This window comes from Pristiophorus japonicus, chromosome 7, assembly GCF_044704955.1.
Source record: "Pristiophorus japonicus isolate sPriJap1 chromosome 7, sPriJap1.hap1, whole genome shotgun sequence".
Classification (NCBI taxonomy): domain Eukaryota; kingdom Metazoa; phylum Chordata; class Chondrichthyes; family Pristiophoridae; genus Pristiophorus; species Pristiophorus japonicus.
Window position 1 is genome coordinate 147729314 of NC_091983.1, and position 23501 is coordinate 147752814.

The following is a 23501-nucleotide window of genomic DNA, read 5'->3' on the forward strand; positions in this document are numbered from 1 at the left end:
AGTTTGGAACATTACGTTTATACATAAGTGCAGGCACAAAACAATTATATCAATAGAAGTGGTGAAAAGTAACAAGAAATAACTCAAACCTCACAGAAATGCAATAAATAGTACTAAAAATACATCAAAAAGACTTGATTAATTTCAGTACTTCAGATATACAAATAAGGTTACCAAAACTCTGCCTTCACTTTTAATTATAAGACAATCATTCCTTGCTGCCCACAAAGTGATTTGTGTTTCTGAAACACAGCAAAGGCAGATAAATAGTTTAGCATCATTTAAAACAGTGGTGCTTCAAGCATAATTTGGTAGACTTGGTAAATGTCTGCAGATAAATTAAAAACTGTCCAGTAAAATACTCGCTAATAATCTTCTTTGCTCTTCTTATCTAAATACAAAATATATTCTAAACTATAATTTTCTTTCGCAGCTTTCAAGAGAGAATATTCATGAGAATTATCTTTAAATTCATTACTGGTGATTACACAAATGTATAGAGCCACAGAATATTTAAGCAAAGTTAACCCACACCAGAATCCTGCATTGACTAATTCATAGTAACAAATTCATTGTTCCCTGAGTGTACACATATTTTTGTATCCTGCATGCACCATTTATGTTAGCAATGGAACTACTCATTCGATCTGACCTATGTAAGATTACTATTATAAACAAAAATAAATCTACCTTTTATGAGTTACACTGGAAACCAACGTAAAAATAATGCTTTATCAACTACCGCATCAATTCTCAATTGCACAGCAGTGAACCTAATAAACTGCAGCCATTAAAATACTCCATAAACAGAGCATTTCTTGTTTTTTTCCAGACCTCCCCCACCGCCCGCCCACCCATCCCCACAAAAATAATAAATCAACATACAGTGATTACTCTTATCTGCAGTTAGCCTGAGAGGACAATTGTGCTTAATTCATATTATCAATAAAGGTCAGTTCCATTTAGCGGTCAGAACACAAAACACAGAATTGCACATTCTCACTAAAGTTAGCAGCACCAAACCAATGGACAACAATTCACAAGCTTTGAAGCAGAGCCTGACTGATGTTTACAAAGTATTCAAAAAGTATACAAATTGCACAATATTTTCAAATTTACATTGTAAAAACATTCATTCACAATTTTAAACAATTATTTGCAGCTACGGAGAATGTAGCGACATTACTAATTTAAATGTATACGGGGTATTAGGCATATTTGGGGAGAAAGAAAATTTGGGAAAAAAATTCTATACAAAACAACTGGCCAGTCACGTGATGGCAGTGTCTCAAGAATATAATAATGTTTGTTTTTTTTTTAAATGTAGGGTGTTGTATCTTAAACAACTGATCGATGTTCTCCACAAACATAAATGGCGCTTGGACGAATTCGCCTTCGGGTACGTCCAGGCAGCTGAGGCAAGAACCTAAAGGTTTTTGGCATCAGCTCTAAGCAAGTGTCCCGGAATTTTTTAATCCTCCAATAGTAAATTAATGGGTTGAGTGCAGATTTGAGGTAGCTTAACCAAAGGAGCCATGTGCTTATCTCAAAGAAGTTAACTTTATGGTAGAAACTTTTGTTGAATGTAGAAACAAGGCTATATGTGGTGAATGGTGCCGAGCAGAAGGTGAAGACAATGAACAGGATCAGGATGGTGGTGAAGGCACGTGTTTTAAAGCTCATGTCAATGCTTAGCTGGCACGGTCTCTGCAGGCTCATGAGTCCAAGTTTACTTGCTTGGCCCAAACAAATGCTATCCGAGCTGCTATGGATCCGAATTGCATTGTGCCGGACCGTGTTGAGGATACCCATGAAAGAATACAGCATCAGCATGAATGGGATGAAGAAGAACACAATTATTATTAACAGAACATAAGCCCGATAGCCAGGGTCTGTGGAATACCCAAATACACACTGCGGAGCACGAGATGGCACCGGCAGATTTGGGCTGCCAACGGCAAGTGGAAAGGCCATACAAAATGACACACCCCAAGAGATGGCAATAAGCAGCTTAGCACGGTAAGGGTTCAGTTTGTCTTGACGTTGAACTATAATGAGAAATCGATCAATGCTAATTATAAGCAAGATGACTACTCCTTCTATCACAAAAAGCCAGAAAAACATGGCAGACACCCTGCAAAAGACATCTCCAAAGATCCAGTGGGTGGTATTGATGGTGATTAGGGCAAAAGGCATATTCATTACTGCAAGCATCATGTCTGCAAAGGCTAAACTTGCCAGGAGAATGTTAATGGCTGACCGCATAGCTGCCTTCTGATAGACCATGAGACAGACAATAAAGTTTCCCAGGAAAGAAATGAAAGCTATTACCACCATGACTGCAGAAAGGAGGACCTGCAGAGGAAGGCCTATTCCCCCATAGTCTGACTGAGAGGGAATTGCTGTGCTATTTTCCATGGAGTTCCCTTCTGTAGTTTTATACGTGGCAGATCCTTCAGCAACAGACAGTTCCATCTCATTGCGAATTACAGGATGTGCTGTAGAGTTGAAATAGGCATGTTCATAAGTGACAATTGTGCTATTTGAGGTGCCTGCATGTGCAGTCAAAAGTGGAGAATAAACCATGATTACACTAAGACCACTGGCTTAAATGTAATGGCATCCTCCTGTATCATCGAATAAAGTACAATTAGTGGCAGTTACATGTTGGCTGAAATAAGTAGGTTCTTCCAGAAGCTGCACAATTACCCTCAACTGCTGACTAGAGTATTATTGAATTCCATTGTATCACAATCTGGAAAAAAAAGCAGAAAAAAACATCAATGCGCCGAACGTCTGGAAAGCATATTCTTGTTTCATACTTTGTTACGTTTGTTTTGGCAAACTCACATTCCTAAATAAGTTTAAAAGCAAATTTCTCAGTGCATGATGTCATGATCACCTGCAACCTAACAAAATTCTGAAGCATTAGAACAGCATGGTCATTAGGAATTTAGACAGGAAATATAACACTGCAGAAAGACTTACTCTGCCTCCTCCACAAACAATGATGATGGAAATAGTATTGGTCAGAGCAGCTCACAGGCCAAAATCTATCTTGTGTTGACATATTTAATCATGCAGTTATACTGGAAACACTGATCACTAACATTTTTTAAAAATCATACACACAACCAACAATGAGAATTAAAATGTTATAAACATAATAGAAGCACACTACATAATTAATGTTATTTTGTTTATTCTGGGAAACAGGAAGGTGGGACAGAAAATCATGGATTGTGTTCTAGGGAGAGTGTCTACTCCATAAGAGACAAACAGAAATTCTGTTCATGTGGATTTCTCAAATTTACTTGAAGCCCACACATGTCCATCAAAACCCCTCACAAACTTTTAAAAAAGCTGTCAAGAGCCAAAGCTGAGAGATTTCCAGGTGCATGTGGAGCATTGTTGGAGTACAAGTGGCTAAGACTACACAGCTCATCAACACTGAACACTGGTAAGATTCCTGCTGTTTGTTCAGCCATGACTAAACCATCTGTTAGTGCACTGGCTTGCAGCGTTATCTGGAGTCAAGTGGAAGAAATCTCAGCTCCCAATAACACGTTTACACATTAAGATCCCAGATAATGAGGCAAGATGGCTAGTCGATCAAGAGTGCCCTTGTGCCGAGACCTGGCTGAATGGTTACTGAGTCTGCCACAGAGGATAACGTTGGTTTTAATCTCTTAATGCAAGCTGTCTCATTTTGAAAGTCAACTTGTAAAGAAACTCATTTATCTTTCCCCCAAGGAGAGCAGTCAATGGTTGGTCAGTAAACTGAACAAGCACACATTTGATCCCTCACTGGGCAAATACCAGGTATCAGAACATCTCCAAAGAAACATGAGTGGCATAACTTGCCATTATTCATGAATGTATTACCACTACATTACTGACCACAGCATGAACACACACATAGCATACCACATCAAATGATAGGTCCACCAGTTGGAGATGACCACTGTAACCGATTGTCTCTTTTCAATTGTAGGTTGCAAGTTTACAGTAGGTCAAACATAAATTGAATCCTAAAAAGCAACATTAGCATTATAATGCACTACTTCATGTTAAATAAATAGATTTATAATAAATGATCAAGTTTAAGGTGCTTCATGCGGTTTTTGGATTTTCTTTAGTTGTTTATCAACTGTGCTTTCAAAAATGGTATTGTAACTGTCACTCCAGGGTATCTATTGATCCCTTAAAGAAACTAGAGTAATAAAAGACGATTAGAATAATTATGCTCTTCACTGCACTGACTCATACATTAGTCTATACAAAGCACACCTTTGCTGTTGTAATAAAACTTGCCTATTTATTTGAAAACTGTTAAAGTTAGTCTCATTGTTTAAACCTTTATCGACTGTGGTTGAAGAATGACAGGAAACTGTTTGAAATGGATATCTTTACAGTGCTGATACTTCTTATTTCTCAACTAGCAAACGAACGTTAAATTCTTTTTAAAAAAAACAAAAAACAGGAACTTAGACAAAATCAATAAATCCAGCAACAATTATTGAGACCATCATATTTGGCATCAAATCTGAATTGCAGTAGGATTATTAAGAGAAAATACATTTTTTAATTCCGAAGAAAAATTTGAATAATTAATGATATATATTTTTTAATAGTATATATTTAATCTTTTAATCATCGGCATTTAATTGTAGGTAAAATGCCCTGTAAATCACTTGAATTGTGTTCTCAAAATTGAGTTTTAGCTTAAAAGTGGCCATACAATATGAAATCAATACTTAAACTGATTGTTGGAAAATCAAAATCAAAACTAATTAAATAAACATCTTCAGGATTTTAACCAGGACATTCCTTACTAATGATAAGACAGCTAACATTGAGGCTGAACTCAGGAATAGCTCATTAGTGGGGTATAAGTATGCTGCACTTTATCTGGTCTAGTTGTTAAAAGGCAGACTGGAAGTTTGAAAAAGTCTGTGTTTCATTAATTTTGGCATCTTCCAGAATCTTTACAAGACTGTTAGAAGTGACCGACACCAAAAGAGGTTGGACACGTGTCACCCAGATTGGTCAACGTTATGGAAGGGGGTTTTTCTTGAATTTAGGATATATTATCTGGGGTAATTAGAACACTGGAAGGTTCTCTTTGTATTTGTTATATTCTCTTTATCTTCATTAGATATAGTTTCTTCATAATTGGAAGATTCACTTTGTCTTCTTCTGCAGCAACATTTTTCAAGCAGATGTAAAATAGTACTTTTACAAGTACAATGTTTTTCCAAGACAGAGAAGAAATGAAAGTGTGTGGCATCACAACCAGAGATAAGTGTGACGCAACAGCCAGGGATAAGTGTGGCGCTTAACAGTACAAGTGTTTGAGATCAGGGAAGGTTAGAGTTAAGCTCGTGGATACCATCATTTGTGCATAAGATGGATTCAGCCAGAACTAAGTGGAACATAAAATCAGTCACGAAAAAGCTTGACTTTCTAGAAGCTAATGCCGCTGTCCTATCAATTCAACCAAACCATGCATAAGGACTGTGGGCCCAAATTTCCCGAGGAGTTGCTCCTTTTTTTCTGGACTATCTTTTTAGTTGCAATTCTGGCCATTTAATTTGCGCCAGTGTAAATGAATGAGTTAGTTTTTTTTTTTTAAGTTCAGTATTTTTTTCCAAAGGGGGCCATTCCCAGCCACTTACCCTTGTTTTAGGCGTTTGGCCAGCAAATAGTTGCTCCAAACTAACTTAGGCCAGCGTATGTTGCCACTTCTGTCCGCACAGAAAAACCTTACCTAGAGTTAAGGAATCGGCGCAAGTAACTACATTTAAAGCATCAAACAAAGCACAAAAAGTAATAAGCGTTCAATAAAAAATAAAGAACTGAAGTAAATAATTAAATTAACAAGTAAAGAACCAAAGTAAATCTTACCTTGAACTAAAGTTGGCAGCAGCTGTCTGTGCTGGAGTCCCTTCGGCCTGGAATAGGGGAGGGAGAGAGAACGCAGCATCCTAAGGGAGGGGGAAGGAGAATGCTCAACTCAGCAGGCTGCGAGGGGGAGGGGCGCTGGGGGCTGGCATCTGATAGACCATTGCGCATGCGCGACCGCTCCATAGCACATGCGCGACCGCTCCATCGCGCATGCGCAATGCTGCCAGCACTGAAACCGATGCTGGACCCCCTGCCGGCTCTCTCTAGCCAGCAGGTCCATAGCTCCGCTCCCCTCTCACTCGCCACGCTGCGGCTGATGACGCCCTGAGGATTGGCCAGATTTGCAGGTTATCTTTTCGGTGTATTTTTTCTCCCAGGAAGTCAGCAGACCTCCGTGAGATGCGGCGTTTTTTTTTTAAAAGGAGGGGGAAACTTCAGCCCATAGTCATATCAACTCTGGAAGCCTTACTTCCAATGCTGTTAAATTGTCAGCTATCGAAAGAGTTTACTCTTATAGGGCTCAATTTTGGCCCAGCCCATTTTTCGGCACACTTACCGGAGATGCGCCACTTTTTTCCATTCAGAAGTGTGCCGAAAAATCTCCTTCCCACTTTGGCCACTGTCCGGCCTCCTCCCTGTGGTCGCGCAGCGTGGCCAGTCGAGTCGGGGTTGGAGCCAGCATCCCCCTGCGGCGAACACAGGGCCGGGACATCTGCACATTTGCAGTGGAGTGTCCGCACATGCGCAGTAGCTCCTCACCCCCAGCCTCTCTGTGTCTTGTTGCAGCCGCTGTGTGGGACCCGATGGTGGCCAAATGTTGTGAGTAGGGGTATGGAGTGGCAATTGCATGGACTGCTTAGTTCCATTTGATTTGAAGCTTTAATCACTTTAATTTTAGAAATCGCACGGGTTGGCTACTTGGCCAAGGTTAGGGGTGGGTGGGCAGGAGAATTGACAGAAATCATCTGGGTAGGAGAACTGACAGAAATCATCCAGGCAGGAGCACTTATCAGTACTCCTGCCTGCCCGCCCCTAACCTTTGCCGAGTGGACTCTCGGTGGGATTTCTAAGAGATCGATCGCACCATGAGGCCACTCAGCCTGGGCTAGGGGAAGGCAGGAGAACTGATAGAAATCATCCAGGCAGGAGCACTATCAGTTCTCCTGCCCGCCCCAAGCCCAGGCTGAGTGGCCTCCTGAACCGGCCGGCCCACTGCCTTCCCGACTTACTTCAATTTTTTATGTTATTGAATCTTATTACTTTTTGTTTCCAAGGTTTTGTGCTTTGTAAGTCTTGGTGCTTTAGGTGCAGGTCGTCTCCACTTCCCTTCCCACCCCTATCCCAGGCCGAATGGCCTCCGATGTACCTACCTGCGCCGATTTCTTAACTCTCCGCAAGGGTTTTCTGACGTGGCCACATACGCTGGCCTAAGTAGGTTTGGAGTAATTATTAGCTGGCCAAAGTTACCTAAATGGGCAGAACTGGCGCAGGTGGCTGGTAACGCCCCCTTTTGTGAGAAAAAAAAACAAAACAAAAAAATCGTAACTAACTCACTTACACTGGTGCAAATTGATTGTGGAAAATGGGAATTTTTAAGTTACGCCAGAAAAACTAAGTTACTCCAAAAAAAAAAATGGAGCAACTCCTGGCCAAAATTGAGCCCATAGTCTCACCAACTTGCTGTAGTCTCAGGCCCTGATCTCCATTATAATTTGATAATCAATGATCCAGTTAATGCTGAATTACAGCGATAACCGAGATTGTAAAGGCAATTCAGGGTATGCATTTTGTTAAGTAACTGTGTATCAATTATGTGTTATTCAAATTGCTAGGTGACCCATCTATAACAATTGAAATCTATAAATTGTTGTATGCTACATGTTTAGTTTGAGTAGTGATGATTGTGATTTTGAAATTAAGTTATTAGTGCCTGTCCTGTCATCCAATTTCTTCCGAGATCTTTTGGCAAGAATCATAGAATAGTTACCAACGATATAGGTAAAAAAAGGGATGAGGTCTGACAAGACGAATTTAAGGAGCTAGGAGCTAAATTAAAACGTAGGACCTCAAAAGTAGTAATCTCAGGATTGCTACCAGTGCCACGTGCTAGTCAGAGTAGGAATCGCAGGATAGCTCAGATGAATACGTGGCTTGAGCAGAGGTGCAACAGGGAGGGATTTTAATTCCTGGGGCATTGGAACTGGTTCTGGGGGAGGTGGGACCAGTACAAACCGAACGGTCTGCACCTGGGCAGGACCGGAACCAATGTCCTAGGGGGAGTGTTTGCTAGTGCTGTTGGGGAGGAGTTAAACTAATATGGCAGGGAGATGGGAACCAATGCAGGGAGACAGAGGGAAACAAAAAGGACACAAAAGCAAAAGACAGAAAGGAGATGAGTAAAAGTGGAGGACAGAGAAACCCAAGGCAAAAAACAAAAAGGGCCACTGAATATAAAGGGGCTGCAGGAGGGGTCAAAACTAAAAATCATGGTTTAAAAACTAGCATTAAAACACTCTACCTAAACGCATGCACCATTCAAAATAAAGTAAACGAGTTGACGGCACAAATCATTACAAATGGGTATGATTTGGTGGCCATTACAGAAACGTGGTTGCAGGGTGGCCAAGACTGGGAATTAAACATACAGTGGTATCTGACGATTCGGAAAGATAGACAAGAAGGGAAAGGAGGCGGGGTAGCTCTGTTAATAAAGGATGATATCAGGGCAGTTGTGAGAGACGATATTGGCTCTAATGAACAAAATGTTGAATCATTGTGGGTGGAGATTAGAGATAGTAAGGGGAAAAAGTCACTGGTGGGCATAGTTTATAGGCCCCCAAATAATAACTTCATGGTGGGGAGGGCAATAATCAAGGGAATAATGGAGGCATGTGAAAAAGGAACGGCAGTAATAATGGGGGATTTTAACCTACATATCGATTAGTCAAATCAAATCGCACGGGGTAGCCTGGAAGAGGAATTCAGAGAATGCATACGGGATTGTTTCTTAGAACAGTATGTTACAGAACCTACAAGGGAGCAAGCTATCTTAGATCTGGTCCTGTGTAATGAGACAGGAATAATAAACAATCTCCTAGTAAAAGATCCTCTCGGAATGAGTGATCACAGTATGGTTGAATTTGTAATACAGATTGAGGATGAGGAAGTAGTGTCTCAAACGAGCATACTATGCTTAAACAAAGGGGACTACAGTGGGATGAGGGCAGAGTTGGCGAAAGTAGACTGGAAACATAGACTAAACGGTGGCACAATTGAGGAACAGTGGAGGACTTTTAAGGAGCTCTTTCATAGTGCTCAACAAAAATATATTCCAGTGAAAAAGAAGGGCGGTAAGAGAAGGGATAACCAGCCGTGGATAACCAAGGAAATAAAGGAGAGTATCAAATTAAAAACAAATGCGTATAAGGTGGCCAAGGTTAGTGGGAAAATAGAAGATTGGGAAAATTTTAAACGACAGCAAAGAATGACTAAGAAAGCAATAAAGAAAGGAAAGATAGATAACGAAGGTAAACTTGCGCAAAACATAAAAACGGATAGTAAAAGCTTTTACAGATATATAAAACGGAAAAGAGTGACTAAAGTAAATGTTGGTCCCTTAGAAGATGAGAAGGGGGATTTAATAATGGGAAATGTGGAAATGGCTGAGACCTTAAACAATTATTTTGCTTCGGTCTTCACATTGGAAGACACAAAAACCATGCCACAAATTGCTGGTCACTGGAATGTGGGAAGGGAGGACCTTGAGACAATCACTATCACTAGCGGGGTAGTGCTGGACAGGCTAATGGGACTCAAGGTAGACAAGTCACCTGGTCCTGATGAAATGCATCCCAGGGTATTAAAAGAGATGGCAGAAGTTATAGCAGATGCATTCGTTATGATCTACCAAAATTCTCTGGACTCTGGGGAGGTACCAGCGGATTGGAAAGCAGCTAATGTAACGCTTCTGTTTAAAAAAAGGGGGCAGGCAAAAGGCAGGTAACTATAGGCCGGTTAGTTTAACATCTGTAGTGGGGAAAATGCTTGAAACTATCATTAAGGAAGAAATAGCGGGACATCTAGATAGGAATAGTGCAATCAAGCAGACGCAACATGGATTCATGAAGGGGAAATCATGTTTAACTAATTTACTGGAATTCTTTGAGGATATAACAAGCATGGTGGATAGAGGTGTACCGATGGATGTGGTGTATTTAGATTTTCAAAAGGCATTCGATAAGGTGCCACACAAAAGGTTACTGCAGAAGATAAAGGTACGCGAGTCAGAGGAAATGTATTAGCATGGATAGAGAATTGGCTGGTGAACAGAAAGCAGAGAGTCGGGATAAATGGGTCCTTTTCGGGTTGGAAATCGGTGGTTAGTGGTGTGCCACAGGGATCGGTGCTGGGACCACAACTGTTAACAATATACATAGATGACCTGGAAGAGAGGACAGAGTGTAATGTAACAAAATTTGCAGATGACACAAAGATTAGTGGGAAAGCAGGTTGTGTAGAGGACACAGAAAGGCTGCAAAGAGATTTAAATAGGTTAAGCGAATGGGCTAAGGTTTGGCAGATGGAATACAATGTCGGAAAGTGTGAGGTCATCCACCTTGGGAAAAAAAAACAGTAAAAGGGAATATTATTTGAATGGGGAGAAATTACAACATGCTGCGGTGCAGAGGGACCTGGGGGTCCTTGTGCATGAAACTCAATCCCAAAAAGTTAGTTTACAGGTGGAGCAGGTAATCAGGAAGGCGAATGGAATGTTGGCCTTCATTGCGAGAGGGATGGAGTACAAAAGCAGGGAGGTCCTTCTGCAACTGTACAGGGTATTGGTGAGGCCGCACCTGGAGTACTGCGTGCAGTTTTGGTCACCATACTTCAGGAAGGATATACTAGCTTTGGAGGGGGTACAGAGATGATTCACGAGGCTGATTCCGGTGATGAGGGGGTTACCTTATGATAATAGATTGAGTAGACTGGGTCTTTACTCGTTGGAGTTCAGAAGGATGAGGGGTGATCTTATAGAAACATTTAAAATAATGAAAGGGATAGACAAGATAGAGGCTTGTCGGGGAAACTAGAACTAGGGGGCACAGCCTCAAAATACGGGGGAGCCAATTTAAAACCGAGTTGAGAAGGAATTTCTTCTCCCAGAGGGTTGTGAATCTGTGGAATTCTCTGCCCAAGGAAGCAGTTAAGGCTAGCTCATTCAATGTATTCAAGTCACAGATAGATAGATTTTTAACCAATAAGGGAATTAAGGGTTTCTTGGAGCGGGCGGGTAAGTGGAGCTGAGTCCACGGCCAGATCTGCCATGATCTTGTTGAATGGCGGAGCAGGCTCGAGGGGCTAGATGGCCTACTCCTGTTCCTAATTCTTATGTTCTTATGTTCTAGCACAGAAGGAGGCCATTCGGCCCATCGAGCCTGTGCCAGCTCTCTGCAAGAGCACTTCAGCTAGTTCCACACCCCGCACTTTCCCCGCAGCCCTGCTAAGTTTTTTTCCTTCAGGTACTTATCCAACTCCCTTTTAAAAGCCATGATAGAATCTGCCTCTACCACCCTTTCAGGCAGTGAATCCTTACCACTCACTGCATAAAAAGGTTTTTCCTCATGTCGCCTTTGGTTTTTCTACCAATCATCTTAAATCTGTGTCCTCTGGTTTTTGACCCTTCCACCAATGGGAACAGTTTCTCTCTATCTACTTTGTCTTGACTCCTCCTGATTTTGAACACCTCTATCAAATCTCCTCTCAACCTTCTCTGCTCTAAGGAGAACAACCCCAGCTTCTCCAGTCTATCTACATGACTCAAGTTCCTCATTCCTGGAACAATTCTTGCAAATCTTTTCTGCACTCTCTCTAAGGCCTTCACATCCTTCCGAAAGTGCAGTGTCCAGAATTGGACACAAAATTCAGTTGAGGCCGAACTAGTGTTTTATAAAGGTTCATCACAACTTCCTTGCTTTTATACTCTAGGGGCTAAATTTTCGATGACTTTGCAACCGAGTTTTCGCCACAATTTGACTCTTCGCGGCGAAAACCCGGTTGGTGGGATCTTCGGGGTACCTTGTTGTGGTGGCCCTTCCCCGTACTGTTGGGGAGAGGAGCGCCAACGTGCAACACCGTAAATTGCGATCGATTTTTGCGCCCAGAATACCCTGCCAGCAGCAGTAAGTATGAAAGGTAAATGAAACCTTTTAATTTTTAATTCTTTTTCAGCGATTTACTAGTTAAGGGTTTTGTGAATGCTTTTTGCCATTTTTTTTCTTTATCCCCCCAACACTATTGGCCACGGACTAAAGTTGCCGAAATTCGCGGTTTGTGCCACAAATCCTCGTGCAATACTGATTTTTACCGATGAGCCAAAGGCCGAAAAGCGAGCCTAAAAATGGTAGCACAGCAAAAACGGTAATTTTGGCATAAATCTAGCCCAATGCCTCTATTTATGAAGCCCAGAATCCCGTATGTTTTTTTAACTGTGTTCTCAACCTACCCTGCCACCTTCAACAATTTGTGCACATATACGCCCAGTTCTCTCTGTTCATGCACCCCCTTTAGAATTGTACCCTTTCGTTTATATTGCCTCTCCTCATTCTTCCTACCAAAAGTATCACCTTGCACTTTTCTGCATTAAATTTCATTTTCCACATGTACGCCCATTCCACCAGCCTGTCTATGTCCTCTTGAAGTCTATCACTATCCACTATACTTCCAAAAAAGGGTTCATAAATTCACTCAGTAGTGGTAGACTGCAGGGTGGTATGGTGAACTCCAAACTGGGTGATGTAAGGCAGCTCAGCAAACTGACTTGGGCATTACCCCGTCCTAGACCTCAGCTAGGTAAACCCCAGAAGGTTCCTTGGTGAGGAGTTAAAGTGGGTTAAGGATTCTGAACCCAGTGTCCTTACATAGTCTTGTTTCAGAGCAACTTTATAGTAATTTATTTAGTGTCTGCTCTGTATGCCATCTATGTCATAGAATCATAAAAGTTTTACAGCACTGAAAGCCATTCAGCCTATCGTGTCCGTGCCAGCCTCATCCCACTTTCCAGCTCTTGGTCTGTCGCCCTGTAGGTTACGACAATTCAAGTGCATATCCAAGTTCTTTTAAAATGCTATCAGGTTTTCTGCCTCTACCACCCCTTCAGGCAGTGAGTTCCAGACCCCCACCACCCTCTGGGTGAAATAAATTCTCAAATCCCCTCTAAACCTTCTACCAATTACTTCAAATCTATGACCCCTAGTTATTAACACATCTGCTAAGGGAAATAGGTCCTTCCTATATACTCTTATCTCGGCCCCTCATAATTTTATACACCTCAATTAGGTCTCCCCTCAGCTGCCTCTCTTCCAAAGAAAACAAACACACCCTATCTAATCTTTCTTCATAGCTAAAATTCTCCAGTCCAGGCCACATCCTCGTAAATCTCCTCTGTACCCTCTCTAGTGCAATCACATCTTTCCTGTAATGTGGTGACCAGAACTGCATGCAGTACTCTAGCCGTGGCCTAACTAGTCTTTTATACAGTTCAAGCATAACCTCCCCGTTCTCATATTCTATGCCTCGGCTAATAAAGGCAAGTATCCCAAATGCCTTCTTAACCAGCTTATCTACCTGTCCTGTTCCCTTCAGGGATCTGTGGATATGCACTCCAAGGTCCCTTTGTTCCTCCATACTTCTCAATGTTCTACCATTTATTGTGCATTTCCTTATCCTGTTAGCCCTCCCCAAATGCATTACCTCACACTTCTCCGGATTGAATTTCATTTGCCACTGTTCTGTCCACCTGACCAGTCCATCGATATCTTCCTGCAGTCCGCAGCTTTCTGCATCATCAACCACAAAGCCGATTTTTGTATCATCTGAAAAATTCCAAATCATACCCCCTACATTCAAGTCTAAATCATTCATATATACCACAAAAAATAAGGGACCAAGTATGGAGCCCTGCGGAACCCCACTGGAAACATCCTTCCAGTCACAAAAACACCCATCAACTATTACCCTTTGCTTCCTGCCTCTGAGCCAATTTTGGATCCAACTTGCTACTTTGCCTTGCATCCCATGGGCTTTTACTTTCATGACAAGTCTGCCACTCATGACCACTGAACTATTGACATCCACCCAGTAAGTGCTCTACTTCCTCAACGGTTAAGTGCAAGTCTCGGTGGTTTTTCATTCCAATAGATTTAATATTTTTCAGCAATCGTATTGAGAACTTTTCTTCCCAATTTTCATTTCCTCCCCAGTATCGAAGCACTGACCACACTCGATCAGCTCCGTTGGGCGGGCCACATTGTTCACATGCCTGACACAAGACACCCAAAGCAAGTGCTGTACTCTGAACTCCCACACGGCAAGCGAGCCCCAGGTGGGCAGAGGAAATGTTTTAAGGACCCCCTCAAAGTCTTCTTGATAAAATGCAACATCCCCACCGACACCTGGGAATCCCTGGCTAAAGTCCGCCCTAGGTGGAGGTGGTGCATCCGGGAGGGCGCTGAGCACCTCGAGTCTCATCGCCGAGTGCATGCAGAAAACAGGCACAGGCAGCAGAAGGAACATGCGGCAAACCAGTCCCACCCACCCTTCCTTCAACAACTGTCTGTCCCACCTGTGACAGAGACTGTAGTTCCCGTACTGGACTGTTCAGTCACCTAAGAACTCACTTTTAGAGTGGAAGGAATTCATCCTCAATTTCGAGGGACTGCCTATGATGATGATGATCATATTCCACAAATTTTCTTTTACACCATATTGTGAAAATTTCTGAGCAAAAACCAGCAATCCAAGATACAGCCATCAAGATATTACTACAGCCCACTACATATTCCTAAATGTAAAATTTTACAAAAATAAATGATCTACAAACTTGGCTTCAAAAATTCCCTCCTCCTTCCACAAACATGACACACCCTGCCAAGTCTCTAAACATTCTGGACTTTAGCTGCACCATTTCTCCTCAGTTCCCAGCCAGATAGCCAGCTGACTACCTCGACACAAAGGGCTGGATTTTCGGCTGATTTGCACTCCATTTCGTGCCCGGGTGGGGTGCAAACACACATTTTTGGGCGTGAAACAAGGCAACAGGACTTTGCGCCCGGGCAGAATTTTCGGCAATGGTTTTGCGGCGGATGATGTGAATTGTCGTGCATCGCTACACTAGCGCCCTGGGCGGAACTTTCGAGCATATCGCCCGATTTAGCGTCCGCCCGGGAACCCGCCAGCAAAAACCAGTCGGACATTATCTTGAAAATGGAGAAGTCGGAGTTCTGAATGATTAAAAGTATTGGGAGAGGAATGCTGCGTTACTGCATAGTTTTCATTGTGAGTGTATAGTTTGTTTTAAAAGATGGGGGCCATACTATGTCAGCCATTAATCCTGGCAACTATATTTATATGATGTCGAGTTGGAAGGCGGCTTATTGATGATAATTTTCAATGTAATCGAAGAGATCGCAGACGTATGGGGAGGAGGCCTTACCCTGTACGAGTTTATAAGAACATAAACAATAGGAGCAGGAGTAGGCCATTTGGCCCCTCCGAGCCTGCTCCGCCATTTAATACGATCATGGCTGGTCTGGTCACGGACTCAGCTCCACTTCCCTACCCAAAACCCTTTATTCCCTTTGCAGGGTACATCGCTCATACCTGCAGCTCTCTGAGGCACAGTGCGTCAGAAGACTGCGCTTCTGAAAAGAGGTGGTCAGAGAGATATGCTAACTCATACAGGCAGACCTACAGCCCACCAGTGGCAACAGGACTGCACTGCTCGTCGAGGTGAAGGTGACTGCGGCACTTGCCTTCTATGCCTCCGGCTCCTTTCAGGCATCAGCGGAGGACATATGCTGCATCTCGCAATACACATTGCTGTATTCGGCAGATGACTACTGCAGTGTACGTACGCATAAATTTCATAAACTTCCCAATGACCAAGGATACCTAAAATGAGAAGGCTGCAGGTATTGGATGATTGCGGCTTGCCCAAGGTTCAGAGTGCCCTTGACTGTACGCACATCGCCCTGCGAGCACCTTTACACAATCCAGAGGTTTACCGAAATCGAAAGGGATTCCACTCCATGAACGTGCATATTGTCTGCGACTATACTCAGCGGACCATGGCAGTCAGTGCCCAATATTCAGGGAGCATCCATGATGCTTTCATCTTGTATAAGAGCAGTGTCTGACACATGTTCCAGCGACAACCACAAGGCTACAGCCGGATGCTGGGGGACAAAGTTTATGGCCTTGCCACCTGGCTCATGATCCGCCTCCAATATCCTCAGACAAAAGCCGAGCATCGCTATAATGAGACATGCAACATTGTCAAACAGACAATTGGAGTGCTCAAGCAGCACTTCCGATGCCTGGACCACTCTTGAGGTTGCCTACAATAATCCCCTGAGCAGGTCTCTGAGTTCATTGTGCTGTGCTGCATGCTACACAACTTAGCCATCATGAGGGGACAAAATTTGCCAATGGGGATTGTAGAACCACCTCAGGAGGAGGCGGGGTGGGGGGGGTGGAAGACAAGGAAGAGGAGCCTGGCGAGCAACCCATACCACCACCACCCCCATCACAACCACAGGGGAGGCATCGTGGAAATTTTGCCGCTGCAAAAGCCTTACGTCAGCAGCTCATAATTGAATGCTTTGCTTGAAGAGTGAACGGCACGTTTGATCTTTGCCTGGCCACTCTATCCCATCATGTTGACTATTCCCCCTCTTATTCTGCAAATGAGACACTACACAGGAATGGTTAAGGTGAACAAAAGAATTTATGAAACATTTATAAAAGTTTACACTTTGTTAACTTAATTTTGAAACTTTAATAAAATGACATAAATTATCGACATCCAGCAGTGTGATTATTCAACAACATTATAAACAACAGAATGCAGAAAATAATGCAGCAACCCCTGCCCCACTATCTTTTATCACTGGCTCTTTGCGCCCCCCCTCCCTACCCCCATCCCTCGCCTGCTGCTCATACCCAAAGTGGTACCAAGATGGCGAGCAGTAAGGCTGCCAGGGGGCTGCTGTGTTGGTGGGGTGGGGGTGGGGGGTGGGGGGTGGGGGGGGGAGACATTGGAGACACCGTCTGGGGACGCACTGGACCAGCTCGTGGTGTGGAAGGCCCGGCTTCTAACTGGCGAGTCTCTTCATCGACGTCGACAGTCACAGGTGGTGTGGGTCTGGGTGTGATACTGGGGAATGCAGATAGTATGGTGGAAGGGTTTATGGACTGCATCACCTGCCCAAGCTGAAGCAGAGTTTGTGCCTGTGATGCACCATATTTGGAAAGGCTGCCCGCCACACTCTCCGGGACTCCAGTGTCACTGGTGGAGGCCACCAGCCTCGTGTGGGCACTGATGGCCTCGCAGGTTTCACGGCTCGCACCGACAATCTGCGACCCTACCTCCGTAATGGACGCTGTGAGACTCTCGATGCTCACAGGAATCCGAACCAAGACATCAAGGAGTTGACGGGTGAGCTAGAAGCCCTCCCTGGACAGTCTCACGTCTGCCTGTCTGTCAGCAGTCCAAATTTGCCGACTCACCCTCCGGAGAGATGGCATACTGGATTCGACCTCAGAACTGCGTTGCTACACGCCACTAGTCCCAGGCGTCTCAAATCCCAAGAAAGCTACATCATCGTCCTCGGATGAGGTGATTGCTGGTGGTAAATGAGGAGTAGATTGCATCTGCCCTGGAGTCGGCTGATCTCTGAACTCGTCTTCTTCCCGCTGCTCATAATGGCCTGACGTTGATGGTTGATTTGATGGATGCTGCGGTTGTGGTTGGTCATCTGGAAGTAGAAAGCAACAGACAAGTGGTTAGCAGCAGGCAGGGGGCAGGGCGACATGAGGAAGGTCACATAGCACAGGCTCATTTGAAGAATTGCCGCTACTCCATTATATCTAGTCCAGAGACACTGCATCACATTGCCCAACCATAGTCCACAGACACTGCATCACATTGCCCAACCATAGTCCACAGACACTGCATCACATTGCCCCAACCCAGCCCAAGGAGTGTGCAGGGCTTACCCTCAGTATCCAAGCGGGTTCAGCACCCCCAGTGGCAGTTGCCTGACCCGAGATGTCGATGAGGTCTGTCACTCACTCCTCAAGGTCAGTGAGTGGCAGGGCGTGAGGCGGACCGCCACCTGTCCGCACCTGCTTGTGGTGGTTATGGGACTTCTTTGCCTGCAAAGATGAAAATGGGAATGGTTACGAGAGGGTCCATCTGTTCTTGTGGCACACACAGATAGCCACCAAAGCACTTATACTATACTGTCTGAATGTAATAAAGTCCTCTGTTTAATGGCCTTGGAAATTGCATGTGGTTCATCAGGAGGACATCAAAGTGTGGAAATATCTTATGAGATCTCAGAAAGCAATCTTAATAATGTGTAAAGATCATTCGTGACAAATAGGGTGCCGAATTAAGCCAACCTATGTGTCGTGCATTTTAGGAGGCATCCCACAGAGTGCTAAGAGACAGCAACAGCACAAAAACAAATCGTGTGTCAGATTGATAATTGAAGTTATGAAAGAGTGCATTAATAAAAATTGTACTCACTCTAATGACCCTACAAAAATCATTGAACTTTTTTCAGCAATCTTGGCCAGTGTGTCTGAGACAGAGACCTTCATGGCGATTTCCGTCCATATTCGATTAAAAATGGCTGGCAGGGGTCTAGATCCACCCCTCCAATATAACTCCTGCCATCTTCTCTCTACAGCCCCCACGAGAGCTTTGTTAGCCTCTTGGCTAAATCGCCTGGCATGCTGTCTACAATCCTCCTCCTCCAAGATGAAAATCACATTTTTAAATAGCTGATTCAGCCCTGGGTGTACTGCGTGTGCACGCGGCCACGTCCTGCATTAGCGTTTGTGATCGGACTGCAGACCAGAAGTGTGGGAAGAAAAAAAAATTTGAGCATGCGCAGAACGGCTGATTTATTTTTTAGGGCCAGAACTTTCAGCTCCGGCGCACAAATTCTGTGGTGCAATGCCGGAGTTAGCGCAAACGCTCCTCGTGAACTTACATTTGGCGAATGTTTCACGTTCTGGCGCGAACGCTAACCCGGCTCTAAATATTTGATTTCGCCGCGATTTGCGACCAGAATCGGGCAAAATCGCAAAAAGCCAAAAATCCAGCCCAAAGACCTCGCAACACAGCCAATGCCCCTCCCCAACAAGACTACAATTCCCAAGAACTGTTCTGCATTGGGGGGGGGGGGGGGGGAGGGGGAGGGGAGGGGGCAGAGTGCAACACATGTCAAACCTGGTATCTGAGTTCCCTTCACTTTTTGAATAATGTGGCTGAGAAAACCAAACTGAAATCTGAACAGGAAAGCTAAAAGGTTATTAAAAAAAAATTGTACAGCAAAATCAAGTCACAACATAGCTATGGAGAGAAGGAATTATAATAACACCCGCGAGTAATGGAAAGGTAATGGGAGAGCTCACAGAGGGAGAAGAAACGTATTGAGAGCGAGTAAGCTTCGAAAAACCAGCACTCCACCTTTTGATTACGGTGCACAGAATGGTGCCCACCAGCTGTAGCAGAGATAGGAAGTTGTGCAATCAATAACCAAGATCCAGGAGTTGTATGCAAAATTTATTCCACTCACACTTAATAATTAATTGTACTTTTCAAAACAGAAAAAATTCAAACAGACCAAAGATGTTAGAAAAAGTAATAATTCTATTTGATAAGTAAAAACATATGAACAATGATAGACAGGTAAAGACCCTCTGGTCCTCCACACAAGTGCAATACCTAGTGCAGCACACTATTTACCCTCCACCCCACCCAAAACTATGTGATCTCCTGGGAGAGATGAAAAAGGTGTAATGATCTTTTATGTGGCACCTTATCAAATGCCTTTTGGAAATCCAAATATGTGGCACCTTATCAAATGCCTTTTGGAAATCCATCTACTGGTTCTCCTTTATCTACCCTGCTAGTTACATCCTCAAAAAATTCTAATAAAATTTGTAAAACACAATTTCCCTTTCATAAAACCATGTTGGCTCTGCCTAATCCTGTTATGCTTTTCTAAATGTCCTGTTACTACTTCCTTAATAATCAATTCCAGCCTTTTCCCAACAACTGATGTCAGGTTAATTGGCCTGTAGTTCTCTGTTTTCTTTCTCCCTCTTTTCTTGATTAGCGGGGTTACATTTGCCACCTTCCAACCCACTGGGACCGTTCTAGAATCTAGGGAATTTTGGAAGATAACAACCAATGCATTCACTATCTCTGCAGTCACACCTTTTAGAACCCTAGGATATAGGCCATCAGGTCCAGAGGATTTGTCGGCTTTTAGTCACATTAGTTTCTCAAGTATTTTTTCTCTCCTGATATGAACTACTTTAAGTTCCTCACTCTGTTAGCCCCTTGGTTCCCTACTATTTTTGGTATGCTTTTTGTGTCTTCAACTTCAACATGAAGCCAAGTTGGATGTTCATAATATGTCCTTCTCAATCCAAGCATTCATATGTTGCATTCCCAATGAGTCCTTTAAACATCTTACCCATTACTGATGTCAAACCAATGGGCCTATATTTACGCAGGACTGTGGAGGGATGTGATCGGGGTCCAGGGGAGGCATGAGTTCGGTGCCAGGGGCCAGCCCACACGACAATATGTGTGTGCACTAGGTCTGTGCTGCAGAGCAGGTCTCCAGTTGTCTTGGGTAATCTTTGCCACTGGCAAGCCTGTGTGTTGGCAAGTGTAAAAAAAAACAATGCACAGGCATCTTCCACCCTTGGGGATATAGTTCGGATTCTTCATTCGAAACACCTGTGAACTCATCCTATTTTTTTTGGCGTGGAAGCAAGTCATCCTCATTTTGAGGGACCGCCTATGATGATGATGATGATGATTTACGCAGGTCTGTCTTGTCACCTTTTTTTAAAGATGGGAACTACATCAGCTTTCTTCCAGTCTACAAGGAACATTCCAAGATGCAGGGAGCTATTAAAAATAGAGGCTAGGGGCTCGCACAGCTCATGCCCCATCTCTCCAAGGACCCTCGGGTAGATATTATCTGGCCCAGCTGCTCTATTTTCAAGTTCTTAATTCTTTCTAAAATGACATGCTCATCTGTGTTATTACTAGTTTTGTTAGTAACATTATTAAATTCTATTAATCATCTTCAAGAGTGAAGAACGATGCAAAGTACTCATTTAATATTTCTGTCATACCCAATGAGTCCTTTACAATGACATTTGTATGTCGAAATAACATTTATAAAATTTGATACATATCCAATCATAAGTATACCAACTGCAGCATCATTTAGTCGTGTTGCTGTTTTAATAAGTAATAGCAATTCCAGAGCCAAATGACTGATCCCCAGTGTCAAAGTTCTGAGTAGAGGAAAAACAGGACAAACCTGGGCTTTTCAGCCTCAAAAAGAGGTGTCTGAAGACAGTCTGATAAAGATGCGCAATAAATTGCATGGAAAAGGTAGCTCGCAAAATGACTTAAAATTGAATTGCAAGAGTTTCGAACTGGTAAAAGGCAAATTTAGCACGAATGGGTTCAATTTTCCCCGAGCTCGTTTTTTTAGCGTATTTGCCCCAGTTGCGCCACTCTTCATTAGGCCTGTAGATGCTCCAGAAAAAAATCTTCGGACTTTTGTCGGTTTGGCCTTTACTCTGGACCCGCACAGCGTGGCCAGTCGCCTCAGGGGTGGAGCCTGCGGTCTGCACCGGAAAAATGTGCTGGGGTATTTGCGCGGTGGCAGTTCAGCATGACCCTTGAGTGAAAGGCTGCGTTCAAGCTGCCTTTGAAGTGGCGAACCTGCCAGAGCGGTGCGTTCACTAGTGTCGAGCTCCCAGCCTACAAACTGCGCTGCAACAGGTCATGCCATCAGTACAGTGAAACGCTGCAATCACCATATTGTTAAGAGACTGAAGGTTGTTTGTTCAAAATACCACAGCTGAGGAAATAGTTCAGGGACTGCGTTGAAATGGCCTCATTGTTGTTAAAGGGGCTGTATGGCATGCTATTGTTTACTGGGTTGTTTGAGCGCCTGTATGCTCCCTCCCCCCAGCCTCTACGTTGACTTGCCGCTGCTCTGTGGTCCCGATGCCGGCCAGTTCGCTCCCTCCCACCCCTAGCCCAGGCCGAGTGGCCTCCTGCACCAGCACGCTGCCTTCCCGGGCCAAGTGCAGAAAGGTGAATTGGAGTTTGATGCTGAAGGTACGGCTTCAATTTTTTATTTCTTATAGAATTGCGGTAATGATTATTTCTTGATTATTTTAATTGTGTGAAGGATGGTTTTGTAAGTCTGTTCCCTCTGAGAAGTGGTGTTTCTATTGAATGGATTTTATTTTTCAATGTCTCATTAGTAGTTTTTGTTTGCAAATGCACTCCGCATTGATTTATTTAACATTGCTAAAGCTTGGTTGGTCCAAGTCCAGGTCCTCTCCGCTTCCTTCCCCTATCCCAGGCCTCCGATGTACTTACCTGCACCAATTTCTTTAACTCTCCGCAAGGGTTTTCTCAAGTGGCCAAATACGCTGGCCGAAGTAGAAATGGAGTGACTATTAGCTGGCCAAAGTTGCCTAGATGGCTAGAACTGGCGTAGGTGGCTGGTAATGCCCTCTTTTGAGAAAAAAAAGTTACCTAAAAAAAACATAACTAAGTCAGTTACGCTGGTGCAAATTAATTGGGGAAACTGAGGATTTTTTAAGTTAGGCCAGAAAAACCAGCCTACTCCAAAAAAAAAGAGCAAATATTGGGGGAAATTGAGCCCAATATTAGAAAGGACTTCTTCACAAAGTATAATCAGAGTATGGAATGAACTTCCAGATAGAGTCGTGGAGTGAAAACCTTGGAATAATTTAACAATTAGAGGCTGCAGTGTTTGGGGAGGACTATTTTTAGGCCCAATCGAATGGATGAATTTCCTCATCCGTAGTCATCGTGTGATTATATTTATCGTTGCAAATTGTGTACATTGAAGCACTCAAGTCAAAATACATCTGCATTGTTCTTGAACTGAAATTTCTACTTATTCTGATTTTGTTGAAGATTTTTGATTAAAGTTTTATCCCCACAGGCAACATATTTGATTTCATACTGAAGAATTTGAGCTTCCAAATACATCCTCCCACCATGGTTTTGACACTTGGCTGGTGAACACTTAAAGCATGATACAACTGTACAAATAACATTCACAATCTGAAATATGCATTATGATGTTTTTAGCCTGATTGATCTCTTTGTCTTGTGCTGTCAATGACTTCATCTGACATTTTTAGAAGATAAAAGCTTTTGCCACATTTTAAACAGGAAGTGATGCCACTGAGATTGTAAGCTTTAAAAAAATCTAAAATCATTTTTTGCTTAGGGTTCAGTTATAAAATATTATTTACAGACTTGGCAGATCCATAACTCTGTAGTTAACTATTCAGAATCAAGAAACAAAACAGATCTGACAAACGGATAACTGAAGAACCAAAAAAGTATTTTTCAAATTCCAATTACACCTTGCACCATAACTGATTGAACTTGTCTTCTACAGACATCAAACATGGAATACATTTCCTGATGCACTCTTCTA

The 23501-nt window shown here is 43.2% G+C and overlaps 1 protein-coding gene and 1 long non-coding RNA gene across 3 annotated transcripts; one reads left to right on the top strand and one right to left on the bottom strand.

The window, feature by feature from the left end:
* Positions 1 to 1207: 1207 nt before the first annotated feature.
* Positions 1208 to 6675, bottom strand: gpr63 (G protein-coupled receptor 63). The gene is made up of 3 exons (XM_070884481.1): positions 5908 to 6675; positions 5679 to 5770; positions 1208 to 2755 (listed from the first exon to the last, which is right to left on the bottom strand). The coding sequence occupies exon 3, from the start codon at positions 2584 to 2586 to the stop codon at positions 1339 to 1341; it is 1248 nt and encodes a 415-aa protein (XP_070740582.1). The 5' UTR covers positions 2587 to 2755; positions 5679 to 5770; positions 5908 to 6675; the 3' UTR covers positions 1208 to 1338.
* LOC139266873 (uncharacterized) lies at positions 6174 to 23483 on the top strand. 2 transcript variants are annotated; one of them, XR_011593792.1, is made up of 3 exons: positions 6174 to 6726; positions 21987 to 22135; positions 22998 to 23483. It is a non-coding gene; the product is annotated as an uncharacterized lncRNA (long non-coding RNA). The 2 variants fall into 2 exon arrangements; XR_011593791.1 differs by having other exon boundaries at positions 6178 to 6254.
* The last annotated feature ends 18 nt before the right edge of the window (positions 23484 to 23501 follow it).

Bases quoted from the DNA above. Each gene is read 5' to 3' on its own strand.
- gpr63 (XM_070884481.1), bottom strand. From the start codon at position 2,586: ATGGTTTATTCTCCACTTTTGACTGCACATGCAGGCACCTCAAATAGC.